This window comes from Mobula hypostoma, chromosome 3 (assembly GCF_963921235.1).
Source record: "Mobula hypostoma chromosome 3, sMobHyp1.1, whole genome shotgun sequence".
NCBI classification, from domain to species: Eukaryota; Metazoa; Chordata; class Chondrichthyes; order Myliobatiformes; family Myliobatidae; genus Mobula; species Mobula hypostoma.
Window position 1 is genome coordinate 176,313,086 of NC_086099.1, and position 19,227 is coordinate 176,332,312.

Consider the following 19,227-nt stretch of genomic DNA (forward strand, 5'->3'; position numbering starts at 1 on the left):
TTTTTTTATATGCCAAGGCCCTGCTGAAGTGGAAATGGAGGATAACCTAGAAAGTATGAAAGCTGGAGGATGGCGTAGCAGGAATGGTAATTGAGTGGAAGTAACGCTGCACCATTTTTGTAAGATTGGAAGATGGATAGAGCAGTAGTGTGGGCCATTCAGCTACCTTGCGGAGGAATCTTGCTTGTGGAATAAAATATCTTTTCGGGAACCTGAATGCAGAAACTACAGACTGATAAACTATATGAAATGAAATGATATGATATGAAAATTGGAGAAATAGATGGACTATAGAAAACCTGATGGGACGTGCATAACTCGGGTGTTTACAGAAGTTGGTAGGTTTGTTGAGCTAATTGCCAGAGAAGTCAAGAAGGAACTGGAGTAGATTGACTATGTGAAGATTGATTGACTGTTACTGAAATTCTCAGTATAAGAGTTTGAGTTAGAAGCTGAGTTTTTACAACTACCAACACGTTGGAGAAAATGGGAGAGGAACTAAGGAAGGGCATATTGAAAGTGTTCCAGATATCTTGCACAAAGGCGGGTGTCTGGTGCAGGTGGAAGAATAGATTCTTGCAGCAAAGGATTTGAGGCCGGATGCATTTTCTGATACCATTCTCCTCCAAAGTTAACAAGCAATTGGCATCACACATAAAAGTTGCTGGTGAACGCAGCAGGCCAGGCAGCATCTCTAGGAAGAGGTGCAGTCGACGTTTCAGGCCGAGACCCTTCGTCAGGACTAACTGAAGGAAGAGCACTGAAGGAAGGAAAAGCAATTGGCATATTAGTTTTCAATGACATAATTGAATTTAGAAATGCTTTTTACTCGTGCACCAAATGGTACGCCAAGGTGATAATTTGTAATAATGATGGACTAGTGTTGTGTCTTGCTTTTTGATTCACAACACATGTTTAAATGCAACAAAATTGCAAACAATAATTGGTTCTCCCAAACAATAGAGCTGTTTCAAATCATAATCACTAGTCTTCTTGTTCTACCACAGATGAACAGTCTTGGTTCTGTTTGCTTACTTTTGAAAATGCTGGCAATTTCTTGATGTGTGAATGTTGAAGTCCCAAACTTGCTGGCTAAGCTTTGCAGAGTTTTTAAGCTGTGCTTAAAATAAAGAATCCAATGATGTACCAGATACAACATTTACCTGCTCTCAGATCTTCAAATTGTAGGACCACCACAGCACAGAAACAGGCCCCTTGACCCATCTAGTCTATGCCGAGCAGTTATATTACCTAATTCCATTTACTTATCCAAACTTGAGAGCTGAAATTGAACCCACATCCACTATTTCCTCTGGCATCTCGTTCCACACTCATACCACCACCTGATTTAAGAAGTTTCCACTCGGGGTTCCCTCAAATATTTCACCTTTGATCTTCAATCTATGACCTATAGTTGTCTCATTTAATCTCAATGGAAAATGCCCGATGGCATTTATAGTGTCATACTTTCACAAGATCCTGCAACAGGTTAGACCTAACCTCCTGAAATCAACTACTTCATTCTAATAAATGGCGATGTTCCACAGTCCTAAGGATATTTAGAAGCTGTGAAAATTTTGTGATGGCTGTGACAGAAAGGAGGTGGGGTGCATCTTTGCTGTCGGTCAAAGTTTTCAAGAGGAGTTTTAAGGCTGGGACTTGCTCTGGCCGACTTCAGAATCAGAATCAGGTTTAAAATCACCGGCATATGTCATTAAATTTGTTGTCTTTGCAGCAGCAGTATAATGCAGTACATAATAATAGAAAAAAACCTGGATTACAGTAAATATATATATGTATGTAATACGTGTGTATGCATATATAATAGTTAAATTAAATAAGTAGTGCAAAAGTAGAAACAAAAAAGGTGTGAGGTAGTGTTCATGGGTTCAATGTCCATTCAGAAATCAGGTGGCAGAGGGGAAGGAGCTGTTCCTGAATTGATGTGTGTGTGCACCTCCATGATCCAGTTACATTGCTTGGGGCCATTGCAAAACTGGGACCTTAGCTCCAGGACAATATCAGCCAGTAAAATCATGTTTTTAGACACTGTGTAAGACTGATCCAGTTAGCAGTGAGTAGTAATACCAGAGGGCCCCACTAGCAAGACATGGGTCACTATGCTGGGTGCGTAAACTGTCATCATCTACACGAAAGAAACTAAAACAGGAGAACAAAAATAGTGATAGGGACCTGAATATACTTAAAATGTCCATAAGGCAATTTGATATGATGTGGCCTATTGTGGACTTCACCCTGACTGAGACCACCAACACATTGGTTTCATTATCTTTAAGCATCTTTTAGGCAATAGTAAAAATCTACAACTTGATATGACAATAAGCTAGTATCTGCACCAAGCTTTTATGCTTTCTGAATATGAACCTTGTGTTTGTGGAATGGATTATCTGAGATTTTATTGAGTTATGGTGTTTATGTTCTGTATTTGTTGGTAAAACGGTAATGCAGGTGACTGGGATGACTTAATCTCTTCAAAATTTATTCAGGTCAAGCTGTGCTATTTTAAGACATGGAAGTCAGAGCTTAAACATTAGACTCATGAGAAGTCATTATGGAGGAGAAAGATGAGATTGCATTCAGGGATAGATTACTTTTACAGACTTCGACTAGTAATTGAGTACAGTACTCAAATTAGATATACTGTATTATCCCTGCACCTCCCCCTCTCCCTGCCTGCTGTAAAACTCTTTCTTAATAGGAATAATCCTTTTACAAAAAGTGCCTTAAGGGTTTTACTTAATTGTTTTAGACTCTTATTAGGGGATTTTCATGACATTGTAACAGAATAACAGATGCAAGAACCAGACATGGCACTGTGGAATTAAATTATCCAGATCCAATCCTGTTAAAAAGAGATTTGAAAGAATGGACATTGTTAAATGCATCAGTGGCATAAAAGAATTGCATTTCTGTTTTATAACTGGGCATCACTCAAAAAAAAGCAAAGAGGAATCTATTAAAATAGAATCTGCCTCGAAGAAAACACAGCACTTTGCAGCTTTACAGCTTTGAACACCATAGATTTTAATATTCAGTATTTTTTAAAATGTGCTGAATTCACATATCAAAGTTGCATTCATGTTAAACATCAACAACTTGAAAATAAAGCAACTTGGAAAAAAACAGTTTTGTAAACATTCTTTTTAGGCATGTTCCAATATAATTTTTTTCAGTGTATTATTTTGAGTGCGTTGGTGTTATCTACTAGGCTAGCATTCAATACCCATCTCTATTTGCCCTTTAGAAGATGGTAGTGAATACCTTCTTAAACCATTGCAGTCCAATTGGTGAAGTTGCTCCCACGGTGATATTCAGGTGTTTGACCTAGTGACAAGGATCGACAATGTATTCTGACCTTGGACAACATTCATATGTAGAATGATGAATGTTGGCAGCTATGGAAGTTATGACACACAAGTGACAGGTACAACAATTCTCCATAATGACCTCCCCTCTCCCGATGTTCAATGCCATCGCTGAACCTCCCACCATCAAAATATGGTTGTCAACTCTCACAGAAACTTAACTGGACCATTCAGTGGCTATAAGAGCTGGTTAGAATGGAGAAGCTTACAATGCGTGAGTCACCTCTTGATGCCATATACAAGAAACACCAATGACAGGTTATTCTCCCTAAATAGATGACAGCAGTTGGGATAGCACTGTGGCACAGCTAGTCGATTGCTGCCTCAGCTCCGGTAGCCCACCTTTTATTCTGACCTCCAGTGCTCTTGGTGTGGTGTTTGCTTGTTCTGTACTTGGGTTTTGGCTTCCAATCATGTCTCAAAATTAAACATGTTAGTAGGATAATTCACCACTGTGTAGAGAAAAGGTAGAATCTGAAGAGGAGTTGCCAGAAATGTGGGGAGAATAAAAGACTATAATACCATAAGACATAGGACTAGAATTTGGCCATTCAGCCCATTGAGTCTATTCTGTCATTCCATCATGGCTGATTTATCATCCCTCTCCTGCCTTCTCTTTGTAACCTTTGACACCTGATTAATCAAGAACCTATCAACCTCTACTTTAGATAAACCAAACGACTTAGCTTCCACAGCCATCTGTGAAAATAATTTCCACAGATCCACCACCCTCTGGCTAAAGAAATTCTTCCTGATTTCTGTTCTAAGGGCATGACCTTGTATTCCACGCCTGCACTCGCTGTTCCTAGACTTGCCCACTATAGGAAACATCCTCTCCACATCCACTCTATCCAAACCTTCCAATATTCTATAGGTTTCGATGAGATCTCCCCCTCATTCTTATAAAGTGCAGTGTGTACAGGCCCAAAACATCAAACGCACATCATATCCCTTTTGCCAATCACCTGTCCAGGTCTTGGCTCCATCTCTCCCCCTCCTGTCTTCTCCTATCATTTCGGATCTCCCCCTCCCCCTCCCATTTTCAAATCTCTTACTAGCTCTTCTTTCAGTTAGTTCTGACAAAGGGTCTCGGCCCGAAACGTCGACTGTACCTCTTCCTAGAGATGCTGCCTGGCCTGCTGTGTTCACCAGCAACTTTTATGTGTGTTGCTTAAAATTCCAGCATTTGCAGAATTCCTCATGTTTGCGTTCCCAGGATCATTCTTTGACCCTCTGGACACTCTTCAATGCCGGTACACAAGGGGCCCACAACTGTTTGCAACTGTCCAAATGCAGTCTGACCAATGCCTTATAAAGCCCAGCATTACATCCTTACTTTTATATCCTAGTCCCCTCAAAATGAATTCTAGCATTGTACTTACGTTCCTTACCATTGGCTTAACCTGCAAGTTAACCTTTATGGAATCCTGTACAAGGACTCTCGAGTCCCTTTGCACCTCGTTTTTTTCTCCATTCAGAAAATAATCTATGCCTCCTTCTACCAAAGTGCATGACCATACACGCCCCTATGCTGTATTTCATCTGCCACTTTTCTTTTACCTTGATATATAACATGAAGAGAAACGGTCCCAACACCAAACCCTGTGGAACACTACTAGTCACTGGCAACCAACCAGTAAAGGTCCCTTTATTCCTTTACTTTGCTTCCTGCCAGTCAGTCAATCTTTTGTCTATGCTAGTATATCTGCTCTAATACCATGAGCTCTTAACTTGTTAAGCAGCCTCATGTGTAGTACCTTATCAAAATCCTTCTGAAAATCCAAGTAAGCAACATCTACTGACTCTCCATCTATCCTGCCTGTTATTTCCTCAAAGAATTCCAACAGATTTGTCAGGCAAAAATTTCCCTTGAAGGAATCCATGCAGACTTTGGCCAATTTATCCTGTGCTCCAAGTATCCCAAAGCCTCATCCTTAAGAATGGACTCCAACATCTTCCCAAAACAGGAGTTAGGCTAACTGACATAATTTTCTTCATTTCCCTTCCCTTCCTATAGAGTGGAGTGACATTTGCAATTATCCAGACTTCTGGAACCATTCCAGAATCTAGTGATTCTTGAAAGGTCATTGCTAATGCTTCCACAATCTCTTCAGCTACCTCTTTCAGAACCCTGGAGTGTAGTCCATCGGGTATAGGTGACTTTCCTATTTACTTTCAGACCTTTCACCTTCCCAAGCACCTTCCCCTTATTAGTAACGACTATGCTCACTTCTGCCCCTGACACTCTTGAATTGCTGGCATACTGCTATTGTTTTCCACAGTGAAGACAGATGCAAGATATTTAGATTAGATTAGATTAGATTCAACTTTATTATCATTGTGCCGAGTATAGATACAAAGCCAATGAAATTCAGTTAGCATCTAACTAGAAATGCAAAGAATAGTGTTAGTTACAAAATAACTGTGAATAAAAAGTTAGTTCTACAGCACTGAAGCACCTTCAATAACTCCAAAAGACTGAAGTAGGATAAAATACTGAAAGGCTTTTATTCGCTGTACAATACAACCTCCATGCTGAGTGTCTGCCCCTGGACTGAGGGGGAGGGGCGAGGCGAGATCACCTTTATTCAGTAATCTGTGGGAGGAGCCACAGGGGCAGTCAGCAGAGGGGCGCGTCCAGACAGTTAACCCAGTTACAACATATATATGCTTTACCATAAGCACACAAATAGAAAAATACTGAGACAGTACAATATAGGTGCAGTACTGCTTAGCGCTGTGATGTGAGGTTCAGCAGGGTCACAGCCTCAGGCAAGAAGCTCTTCCTGTGCCTGCTGGTGTGGGAGCGGAGGCTCCTGTAGCGCCTACTGGATGGGAGGAGAGTAAAAAGTCCATGGTTAGGGTGAGATGCATCCTTTTTGCCCTGCCCAGGCAGCGTTTATGGTAGATGTTCTCAATGGTGGGCAATTGGGTGCTGATAATGCACTGGGCAGATTTCACCACACGCTGGAGTGCTTTGCGGTCCAATACGGGACAATTGCCATACCACACTGAGATGCAGTTGGTGAGTATGCTCTCAATGGTCCAGCAGTAAAAGTCTGTCAGTATCCTGGAACAGAGGTGAGCTTTCTTGATGCTCCGCAGGAAATAAAGGCACAGTTGCGCCTTCTTAATCAGGTTGGAGGAGTTCAGGGACCAGGGGAGATCCTTGGAAATGTGGACACCAAGGGATTTGAATTTTGATACATGCTCCACTACAGCTCTGTTGATGTAGGTGGGGACGTGAGTGTGGCTCCTAGCATGCCTGAAGTCCACAATGATCTTGTTGGTCTTCTGGGTGTTAAGGGCCAGGTCGTTGTTAGCACACCAAACAGCCAGGTGCTGGACCTCGTCCCTGTAGGCCATCCTGTCATCCCCTCTGATCAGGCCAACCGCCATGGTGTCATCTGCGAACTTGATTATGGAGTTAGAACTATGTACAGGAACGCAGTCATAGGTGAGAAGGGAGTACAGAAGAGGGCACAGCCTTGAGGCACACCGGTGTTCAGGGTGAGAGTGGAGGAGGAGAGGTTGTCTAACTTAACTGACTGGGGTCTGTTAGCCAGAAAGTCCAAGGTCCAATTGCAGAAGGATGAGCTGATACCAAGCTGGCTATTTTGGCAATCAGCTTAGGGGGGTCACAGTATTGAATGCCGAACTAAAGTCAATGAGCAGCATTCTGACGTGAGAGTTGGGACTGTCCAGGTGGGTCAGGGAAGAGTGAAATGCCGTGGAGATGGCGTCCTCTGTTGACCTGTTGGTGCGATAAACAAATTGATGGGGGCCCAGGGTAGTGGGCAGACAGGATTTCAGATGTGATAGAGCCAGACTCTCAAAGCACTTTGCAGTGATGGGGGTGAGTGCAACTAGGTGGAAGTCATTCAGGCCTGTGGCAGTGGAATGCTTCAGCACTGGCATGATGGTGGCGATCTTGAAGCTTGTAGGGACAACTGCCTGGGCCAGGGCTGTCTGTGAAGACCCCGGCCAACTGCCCTGCACAGTCTATGTGTCATAAGGGGGTGGCTGGGCATGGGCCCAAGCGCAAGACACAGAAGTACTAGGGACAGGACTAGGATACAGGGCGAGGGCAAGGACATGGACACAAAAACCGGGAACCCAGAACAGGATTGGACAAGAGAGCTAGGAGTGGTGCAAGGACGTGACTTGGCTGGCAGGCAGGACAAGGCTGGAGACCAGAGACCTGAGGCGAGGCTGGAGACCAGAGACCTGAGGCGGGGCTGGAGACCAGAGACCTGAGGCTTGGGGTCTTGAAGCTCCTCCTGGGCAGGGCGCAGTACTCCTGGGCAGGGCGTGGATCTCCAACCGATGGAGGCAAGGGACAGGAAGGGACAGAACCAACTGCAGGGTAATGGCAAGACAGCCTGGCTTACCCAATGGAGGCAAGGGACAGGAAGTGACAGAGCCAACCGTAGGTAACGGCAAGATGACCTGGCTTACCCGACGGAGGCAAGGGACAGGAAGGGAGCTAGGTATGAGGTGGTTGAGGACAAGACTTCAGGCGAGACGAGGCGAGAATTACCAGCAAGACAAGGCAAAGCTTCAGGCAATGCAAGGTGAGACAAGAACTTCAGGCAAGGCAGGAGTTACCAGCAAGACAAGGCAAGGGCTTCAGGCGAGGAAACAAAAGGCAGGGGAAGGGATACAAGGAGTAAGGACAAGAACAGTCCAGCAGCCACACCCTGGTCTCTGGAGGTATTTATGCAGCCAGCCCCAATGAGAATCAGCTGCCGCAATTAACGCTCAACAGGAACAGAAGCAGGATAGACAGGAAAACCTGGAGCAAGGGTCGATGGACCAGACCGTGAACCGGAAGGCGGACTTCACGGACTGGACCATAACAATCTGAGCACACGGCCAAGTATTCCATCCGGACCAGCTGCTTTCTGCACATTCACCCTGCTCAGGGTGGTGCAAACATCGGAGGTGGAAAGTGAGAGAGGCAGTTTACCAGCAGGAGATTCGCTTTGAGGGTGACCTGCTTGTTCTTTCGGTCAAAGAGAGCGTAGAAGTAATTGAGCTCATCAGGGAGGGAAGCAGAGCTGGAAGGGGGCACAGTACTAGGTGGTTTGAAGTCTGTAATGACCTGTATGCCATGCCACAATGCACCAGGAGTCCGAGGAGTTGAAATGCTCCTCGATTCTCTGTTTGTATATGTGTTTAGCCTGAGAGATTCCCCTCCTCAGGTTGGCCCTGGCTGAGCTGTAAGCCTCCCGGTCTCCAGACCTGAAGGCTGAATCTCTGGCTTTGAGCAGGAGGCGAACTTCACTGTTCATCCATGGTTTCTGATTAGGGAAAACTTTTATTTGTTTTTGTGATGTCACTCTATCTACACACTTGTTGATGTGCTCAAGGACAGAGTTGGTGTATAGATCAATGTTAATCTGAGAGTCTGTGGTGGCATGGGCAGCAAACGTGCTCCAGTCTGTGTGCTGGAATTGGTGCTGAAGAGCAGAGTCAGCACCCTCCAGCCAGATCTTAATAGTCTTCATTGTGGGTTTCACACGTTTAATAACCGGGCTATACTTGGGAAGCAGAGACAATGAAAGATGGTCGGACTGTCCCAGGTGGGGGAGGGTAGTGGTTTTGTAAGTGTCAGCCACATTTGTGTAGATATGATCTAAGGTTTTATTTCCCCTTGTGGTGCATGATACATTTTGGTATAATCTTGGAAGCATGGTACGTAGGTTACAATGATTAAAGTCCCCAGCGACAATAAAGGCTCTGTCTGGATGCAATGTCTGCAGCTTGCTAATATTGGCACTGAGATCTTTCATGGCTACTTTAGCATTAGCATCTGGTGGTACATAAACTGCAACAGCAATGATGCATGTAAACTCTCGCGGTTCATAAAAAAGTCTTGCGCTTAATAATCAGGTATTTCAGATCAGCAGAGCAATAAGTGTCAGCAATGGTAGAGTTAGTACAGCATGATCAATTCATGTAGATGCATAAACCACCTCCCCTACTTTTACCTGTTGCTGTTGCAGCTCTCTCAGCCCTGAAGACCATACTCTCTTTCAGTTCCACCACATTGTTTGGGACACCACTGTTTAGCCATGTCTCCGTAAAAAACATGATGTTGCAATCCATAAGCCTTCTTTGTGTGAGGGTCCAAGTCCTTAGTTAGTCCAGCTTGTTCGTCAGAGACCGAACTTTGGCAAGGAAGATGCTAGGTAGCGCTGGCCGGTGTGGATTTAGCCTTTGCCTAGTACGCAAACTTCCACACTTCCCCTGTCTTTGTTTACGGTCTCAATGTCGGTGCCGGGCCCTTCCGGTTGGAGCGAGTTGAATGTAGGCCCGTGGTGTCCTTACTAACTCCGAAGGTGGTTCAAATTGAATGGATAGTCCAAAACTGTGTTGGTGCATCGATAGTTAATGTCCAAAAGTGATTGTTTGCTGTAAGTGTAGTTCGCATAGCCGAATCAAGTGAACACACAGGAAACAAGCAGATAAATTAACACTATTTTTCGAAGTCTGCTAAGACACTGAGTCTCGCGATACATACGCACCGCCATCTAAATTAAGTTTGTCTGGCATTTCTCTATCACCCATTACTACCTCTCCAGCATCATTTTCCAGTAGTCTGATGTACACTTCCAGCTCTCTTTTACTCGTTATATATCTGAAAAAAAGCATTTGGTATATTTTTTATATTATTGACTAGCTTACATTCATATTTCATTTCTCTCCTTATTTCTTTCTTGTATGCCTTCTGTTGGTTTTTAAAGGTTTTTAAAAGCTTCCCAATCCTCTTAACTTCCCACTAATTTTTGCTATATTATATGCCCTTTTCTTTGCTTTTATGCTGTCTTTGAATTCCCTTGTCAAACATGGTAGTATCATACTGTCTTTTGAATACTACTTCATCGTTAACTTTTGCCAGCTTCTCTCTCATTCTTCTGTAATTCCCTTTACTCCATTATAATACTAGTACATCTGATTTAAGCTCCTCCATGTCAAACTGCAAAGTGAATTCTATCATATTATGATCATGTACTCCTAAGAGTTCCTTTACCTTAAGTTCTGTAATCAAATCTAGCTCACTACACAGCACCTAATCTATAATTGCCATTCCTGTGGTGTGCTTAACCACAAGCTGGTCTGAAAAGTTATCTTGTAGGCATTCTACAAATTCCTTCTCTTGGGATCCAACACCAACCTGATATTTCCAGTCTACCTCCATTTTGAAATCCCCCATGACTATTATAACAGTGCCCTATTTACACGCCTTACTATCTCCCGTTGTAATTTGTATCCCACATCCTAGCTATTGTTTGGAGGCCTGTATACAATTCCCATCAGGGTCTTTTTACCATTGCGGCTTCTTAGCTCTAACCACAAGGATTCTTCATCTTCTGATCCTATGTCACCTCTTTCAAAGGATTTTATTTTATTTTTAACCAATAGAAGCCTCTCTGTCTACCTGCCTATCCTTTAGATAAAATGTGTATCCTTCGATATTAAACTCACAACTGTGATCTTTCAGCCACAACTCAGTGATGTCAACAAAGTCATACCTGTCAATCTCTAACTATGCTATAAGATAATCTAACTTATTCCATATACTGTGTGCATTCAAATATAACACCTTCAGCCTGGTATTCATCACTCTTTTTGTTTTTGCCCCAATATTACACTTCAAACAATCCCACAAACTGCAATTTTGCCCTATCATCTGCTTGTCCTTTCTTACAGGCTCTCTACACACTGTATCTACTTGCATACCAACCGCCCCATCCCTAATCACTGCCATTCCCATCTCCCTGCCAAATGAGTTTAAACTCTCCCCAATAGTTCTAGCAGACCTGCCTACAAGGATATTGGTTCCCCCTTGGGTTCCAGTGTAACCCATCCTTTTTGTACAGGCCAAAGTTTCCTCAGAAGAGATTCCAGTGATCCAGAAACATGAAACCCTGTCTCCTGCATCAATTTCTCAGCCACAAGTTCATCTGCTAAATCATGGCACACCCAGCAATTCAGAGATTACTCCCCAGGAGATCCTCGACCTAACTTCCCTATATTCTCTCTTCAGGACGTCTTCCCTTTTCCAACCTATGACATTGGTAACAAAAGAACCATGACTTCCAGCTTTTTAAAACATTTTATTTATTCATTTATGGGATGTACCAGCAATGCCAGCATTTATTGCCTATCCCTAGTTGCCCTTGAGAAAGGTGATGATGAGCTGCCTTCTTGAACTGCTGCAGTCCCTGAGGTGTAGGTACACCCACAGTGCTGTTAGGGAGGGAATTCCATGACTTTGACCCAGCGATAATGAAGGAACAGCGATAATGAAGGAATGGCGATATATTTCCAAGTCAGGATGGTGAGTGACTTGGAGGGGGATTTTCAAGTGGTGGTGTTCCCAGGTATCTGCTGTTCTTGTCCTTCTAGGTGGTAGCAGTCGTGGGTCTGGAAGGTACTGCCTTAGGAATTTTGGTGTGTTTTTGCAGTGCATCTTGTAGATAGTACACACTGCTGCAACTGTTCGTCGATGGTGGAGGGATTGGATGCCTGTGGGAGGGGTACCAATCAAATGTACTGTCTTATTCTGGATGGTGTCGAGCTTCTTGAGTGTTGATGGAGCTGCACTCATCCAGGCGATTGGCGAGTATTCCATTAACTCCTGACCTGAGCCTTGTGGATGGTGGACAGGCTTTGGGGAGTCAGGAGGTGAGTTACACGCTGCAGGATTCCTAGCCTCTGACCACTCTCCCCCATTAGAATTCTGTGGACCTTATCTAATATATCCTTGGCCTTGGCACCTGGGAAGCAACCTACCATCTGGGTGTCTCACGTTCACAAAATCTGCTTTCTGCTCCTCGATCTATGGAATTCCCTATCACTATTACAGTCCTACTCCCCTATTCCATATTGAGCCACAGAGCCAGATACAGAGTGAGAAACCTGGTTGTTGCAGCCTCCCCCGGTAGTTTGCACCTCCAACAGTATCTAAAGTGGTATACTTATTATTGAGAGGGATACCGACAGGATACTCTGCACTGGCTGCCTCTTCCCTTTCCCAAATAATAGTATTAATGGAAGATTCGTGCAAATTGATGATTGAAGGTTAGCGTGGTTCTGAAGGGCCTGTTTCCATGCTCTTTCTCTCTATGGGGACTCTGTGAGGAAGTTCAGTGCTGCCCAGAACAAGGAGTCCCTGTTGATTCATGCCTTGTTTGCCTGTCCGATTATTCATTACTTCCACCGATGGCTTATCATTACATTGCCTACAAGGTTTACTGTGGCTACTCACCAAGGCCTCTGCAATAATTCTCACAAATCCAGTCTCAACACCCAAGAGGAAAAGAGCCGTTGATATATAACAAGGCTTATGTCTGCCTGATCAAATTTGAAGTTTATTTATTGTCAAAGTATATATGTAGTATACCCTGAGATTTGCCCTCTGCACAGACAGCCATGAAACAAAGAAAACCATGGAGCCTGTTCAATGAATAAATATCAACACCCACCTCTCTACATGCAAAAAAAAACATTGCACAAATGACAACAAAAAATCTGAGCAAAAAATACAGAATATAAAACACAAAATTGAAAGAGTTGAGGTCGCCTCGATACAAAATTGCCCAAACTAGCACCATAAAAAGGAGTGACATGTCATAATTTGAACTACAATTCACAAACTGCACTGATTAAACGTTGCCCAAGGCTCAGGACAACGGCACCATCCTCTCACAGAGGATGGAGAGAAAGACCATTCGAATGCAAGGACCTTCCTTTGGGGGCAGTGAGCAGGAGGGAGAGAGAGAGTGTCACATGTGGACATGTTCCTCTGGCTGCAGCAGCGAGGGGCTGGTAGCCGGCACTGAACAGCAGAGTGTCATCCGCACTCACCCCAGTGATTTCAATCTTCCTTGGTGCCTTAATTAGTGCGTTCGGCGAGAAATGGAGCTGATCAAGGGCTCGTGCCTCACTTCCAGGCTTCTTGGCCCGGAGGCTGCACGCTTCACTTGAAACACCCTGGCAGACAGCAAAGCACCAGATTGCTCAAACACACCATCAAAGTGGCAATCACAGGCTCCAACAATAGTAGAACCACATTTGAAAGTGAAAGAAGAAATGAAAGAATTAGTTTCATAAACCGACTGCAGGATGTCGCCTTTGGTTGTGTTTCCCACTGACGCCATCTTCTTCCGTAAATGCTCACACATCACGTAACTTGGAAACACGTGATTCTTTCATCATACTCACGGAGTCTAAGTTCTGAAACTCCCTATCCAGCTCCTTCACGAGAACAATTTTGACGTTGAAAAAGATGGTTCAACTTTTCAGGGACATATAGCGATGGCTAGCCGTGCCATTGATACCAACATGGATATAGCAAAAAACACACCTAATCCTTCATAGATTATAGAATCATAGAACCGTAAAGCTCAGCTTGTCTCTACTGGCTATGATCCCTGTCTCTGTTCAACGAGTTAAAAAGCAAGATTATGTCAGCTTGGGCCAGTGGTGATGCTGCTGAGTTGCTCTTGATGGCATGCATTGGGAGTGTGTCTGTTCTTTTGTTCCACGTGCACGTGTCTTGAGGGAAAGCACAGCTAGTAATCAGCAGGAGTCTCCTTTACCCATTTTTGACCCTGTGCCATGAGACCTTGGGGCATGATGTAATCCCATGATTCTCAGGGCCATTGCCTCCCAATTGTCTTCTACTTTGGGGCCACGTGCAGTAAACTGGTTGTGTCCACTTGAAACGCAGTGCATGACAGAGTCTGGTTTTTGACTGAAATATCAAAAGTGTGATTGCAAGTGTGATTACACGTTCAGCTGAGGGGTTCCTAGTATTTGTTGTTTTGTATTATTGACATTTACTTGACTAACCAATGGAGAGCTGTCCAAGTTTAGCAAAATATCTAGATATTTGGCGAAAGCTTTTGGCTGGAATGGCATTTAAAAGGCATTTGGACAAGTACTTTAATGGGAAACACTTAGAGGGGTACAGATCTAATGCAGGCAAATGGAAATAACATAGACAGGGATCATGGCCAGCATACATGAGTTGAGCCAAAGGGGCCCATTCCTGTGCTTTACAATTCTATGATTATAATCTATGAATGATTAGATGTGTTTTTTCCTCTAGCGATGACTAGCGATCACATCGTTGCGAGGTTGCCAGAGGAGAGATGTTGGAAGAAGACAGTACAATAAGCCTTTAGAGGAAATGGAAATTATTGTCACACTAATTTGTGACTACAGTAAGGACTATTAGATTGTACATTAAAATGCACTGCAGGATAGACTATTTGTCTAAAGCCATCATTATTTGAAACATATCATCCACTTCAGCATGTTACGTTAACTGTATTCTTTTTAGTGTTTCCAATGCATGAAGCTGTTAAATCTAATCAGTAATATTAGCATAGATTCTGCTTCAAACACCAGCTCTGGTGTTTTGTTCACAAGCTCACAAGCGTTTATGAAACCTTCCATAAGATGCAACTTCAAAGCCTGTGCTTTCTTGCATTAGGCACCAACTTAGAGAATCTGCATTATAATTCTCAAATTCCCTCTATTGTCTTTTAGCTCTTTCCCCCATTTTATCAACATGATTTTGCAATTTAGCTTTATCTTCTCCAGCATAAATAGACTGCTATTATCTGCAAATTTCATCACAATTCCCTGTGGATTTATAAACAAATCATTGACCCACTTAGTCACTGTCAATACTTTAGAAATGAATCCTGGGGGATACCAATGACCACTCTGTTGCTTGATGAAAAACTGACTTTCCCTTTTCCCTTCCAATAAATTTTTAATCCAGTTAATTACCTTTCTCCCAGTTTAGTACCTCTTGATCTTCTTTCATGTGGTACTCTGTCAAATGCTTTCCTGAAATCCATATGCACTGCATTTAGTGCTTTCCCTTATTTAGATGATTTCCTGAGAATTCCAACCCTGATTGGTAGAGTTAAACACCCTCAAATGTGCTCCCTTTTGAAAACTTTGCTAACTACTTATAGCTATTTTCTCTTTAAAGATAAAAAAGGAACCTTTCCTTTCTGCTTTGCTTTCAGATGTGTGTACTAATTCCAACATTAATAATTCTAATTTTGTTCTGACTGGTATCCAGTTGAAGCTTGGATTAATTCATATCCATTTTTAAGTATGATCATTCTCTTAACTTCTGGCAGATATTGACGTAGTGCTCTATAGTATAATTGTAAGGGCCTCAGCAATTTCCGTCCACTCCCTTAAGGACCTTTGCTTTTGTCATTGAACACTGCAGCTTTAACATCCTTCATTTTCACTGACTTCCCAAATCCATCAGAAGATCAATCTTGTCAACCAGCGTGGGATTCATTGCCTCACTGGTAATGTCAGGTTTACAGCTGACATCACTGCAAGTACGTACTCATTAAAGATACATACTTTTTTGAAGGTTATTACCTATGAAAAATCAAACCTGTTTTCTTAGGGGCACAAGAGATGCTGGATTCTGGAGCAACACAAAAAAAAAGCACTGGGTGATCTCACTGGGTTAAGCTGTATCTGTAGAGGGAAATGGACAGTCAATGTTTTGGGTCGAGACCCTTCATCTGGACTGTCCTGCTTCATCTTCACCTGACCTACTGAGTTACTCCAGCACCTCGCTCTTTTTTTTGTTAACCCTTTCCTCTCCTGATTCAAAATGCACTTCTAATAAATCATTCATAAATGCTGTTCCTTTTAATGTATTCTTTTTAAATCATTATAATACCTTTTTCTGGCGTGTGTTAGCTGATTAATCCAAGTTGATGCTCTTCTACCCTTGTGAAAGGTTTTTAACTTCATAATTTATCCATCATTCCTAGAACTGCTCATTGTTTCTTCTTTAATGGAATGTACTTACTATTCTGTAACAATGCAATATGTGCTGTAGTCAAACGTGCTGATTTATCCATCTGCCATACTCCAGCTAATTTGTTCTTCATTATTGTACAACCTGTCTGGATTCAATCCAGCATTCTAGTTTATGTACTGATGGACTTCATATATTAACATATAACCTAGTTGGGTCTTTAACAGGAGGGCCAATTCTAATCATAGCCGCATGATGGAAATCAGGAGGGTGAGTAATTAAAGTCACCGGTGTGAATGATCTGCCAGGGACCAACTCTCTTTGCTGGGTCCCAGTTTACCCCACTCTTCTGACTAGAGGTCAAGAAGCTGAGATCTCTTGGGCTTCACTAGGTTGAAGTTGGGTGGTCCTCACTTGGTTTGTGCTTTTCTTCCCTTTGGTTCTCATAGTTCCCACCCTGGCTAAAATTGGTCCCAAAATACTTAACAACTTTTAGGCTCTTATACTATTGTATTCTTTCATCAAATAATTCAAATTTTTGCTCCAATATTACATTTTTATTGAAAAAGCTGTATTTGTACTGTACATATTATTATGTACTGTTGGACTGCCTATTTTTTCCAGATACAAATGTTGTTCCTATTGCTAATAACATGAAAGTATTTTATATTTACAGACTTGATAGTTGGTGCTTTTGGAGCTAGTAAAGTTGCAGTTTACAGGTATGTGACCAAAATGTATTAATACTACATATTTGCCAGATTAAGAATTTAACAGTCAAATTGTTGCTGTATTAATAGTTATGATTAATATTAAGCCCTGCTTAAAATGCAAATATTAATTTTAGCCTTGCAGTTTTTTTCTAAGTGATGACTTATAAAATTTAATGTTCATTGATTGTTGTCATTTAAGAGGATGAATTCTCTGGTTTAAAAAAAACTTCTTTCCAATTGGCTGAGTGTTAGGGCCTTGTCAAACAGCAATGGATCCTCAATTACCTTGCAATGCCAACTACTATGCTGGCAACGTTTTAAAGTAAAAATAGTACAAGTTAAATTATGTTTTTAAGCACTCTAAAACTTAGCTTCACTTACGAAAGGATTTGGATTCTGCAACAGGTTGAGTGAGCAGGCAAAACCTTGGCAGTGGAGTTTGAAAAGAGAAAGTTTCAGGTTGTGTATTTTGGAAAGAGGAATCTAAAGGCAAATTAATACCTAATTAGAGAAAGACTGCAGATATGTGAAGCAAATTGTAACAGATTGGCAGCAAGTGCAGCATGTGGTTAGGGAGGCAAGTAATTTTCTGTCAATTATTGGGGAAAAAAGTTGCTTAGAACCAGTGATATATTGTCACAATTATACAGTATTTAGTCCTGTCTGGAATACTATGTAAATGAAATTGTTGCTAAGTCATCCTTAACACCATACACCTGCATTTTAATCCTTTCTTAATTCCTTTATTTAAGATCTTTTTTAAAATCCCCTCCTTAAGCTTCTTATTTAAGAAAGGATGTCATTGGAGAAAGGCCAAAAAAAAGATTCATTTGTCTAGTTCCCGAGATGAATGGATAATTCTATCATGAGTGACTAAAAGAATCAGATTGATGTTCTTTGCTGTTTAGAATAAAAGGGGTGATCTCATTGAACCATATGTATATAGGGGATGTGATAGACTAGAGAATCTTCAACGAGAGGACAGCTACAAGATGAGAGAGCACCCATTTAAAACTGAGTTCTGTAGGGATTTCTCATTGAGGATAGCGGATCTTTGGAATTTTCTTCTCCGTGCTGTAGAAGTGGCATCATTGAGTTTTGTTTTAAGAGGCAACGGATGCTTAGTTGAAATATCAGAGAATCAAGGCACAGAGCAGGAGAGGAAATGAAGCCTAGAGCAGATCAGCCATAATAATATTGAATAGTGAGGCAGATATAGGGAGCCAGGTGACCTACTCCTACTCATGTTACATAAAATGTAGAACCTAGAATAATCGTACGCAAGAGCAAGCTCTTTGGTTTACAATGTCTTTGCCGGCCACTATGCCGTTTTAATCTATCTGCCTACACATTGTCTATATCCTTTCAAGCCCTGTTCATGTGTCTGCCGAAATACCGCTCAAAATCTGCTGTTGTATCTGCTTCCACCATCTCCCCTGGCAGGACATTCCAGGGACATGCCACTAGATGTGTACGAAAAACTTGCGGTACATGTCTCTTCCCCCCTCATCTCAAATCAACACCTTTCAGTACTTTGAAATTTCCACCCTGCAAAAGGACTCTTTCTGCCCTATGTATACCTCTCATAATTTTATATACTTCCATAATATATCCCCTCACCCTTTAAAGTTCCAGAGGAAGCATTCCAAGTTTGTCCAACCTCCTTATAGTCATTACTCTGTAATCCAGGCAATAACCTCATAAAGGTCTCTTGCCTGTCACATCCCTTATATAATGAAGGAACTGGAACTGCATGCAATACACCTGCAACATGATGTTCCAACTTTTGTACTCGATGATCTGACAATGAAGGCAAGTTTACCGTATACTTTCTTTACCACCCCTTCAACTTGTGTTGTCATTTTTAGAGAACCATGAACTTTGATCCCAAGATCATCGTATGTATCAATGCTCCTAATGCTACCATTTACCGTACATACCTTCCTCTTACTTTCGACCTCCTAAGGGGTGAAACTTCTCACTCAGCCGGATTAAACTCTGTCTGCCATTTCTCTGTCCATATTTCCAATAATTCTATATCCAGCTGAATCCTTCAACATCCTTCCTCACTATCCACAATGCCTTTTCATGTCTGCAAATTTACTTGGTGGTCCATCTAAATTTTCAACCAAATTTTAATCATATTTGCCTCCTCCTCCTAAGAAAAACAATAGTTTGTAACCTATGACTCCCCCTCACAAAGCCATGCTGACTATCCCTAATGAGTCCATGTTTTTTCCAGATGTGAGTAAATTCTGTCTCTAAGAATCTTTTCCAGTGAATTCCTGCCACTGATGTATGAGTCATT

General features: G+C 42.2%; 1 protein-coding gene across 2 annotated transcripts in view; it reads left to right on the forward strand.

The window, feature by feature from the left end:
- The window catches only part of itga8 (integrin, alpha 8), a 277,443-nt gene that overhangs the window by 110,838 nt on the left and 147,378 nt on the right, over positions 1-19,227 (forward strand). For both annotated transcript variants that reach the window (XM_063044126.1, XM_063044127.1), the window contains one exon: positions 16,883-16,928. In XM_063044126.1, the coding sequence (XP_062900196.1) occupies positions 16,883-16,928 (46 nt within the window). The remainder of the gene's footprint in view (positions 1-16,882; positions 16,929-19,227) is intronic.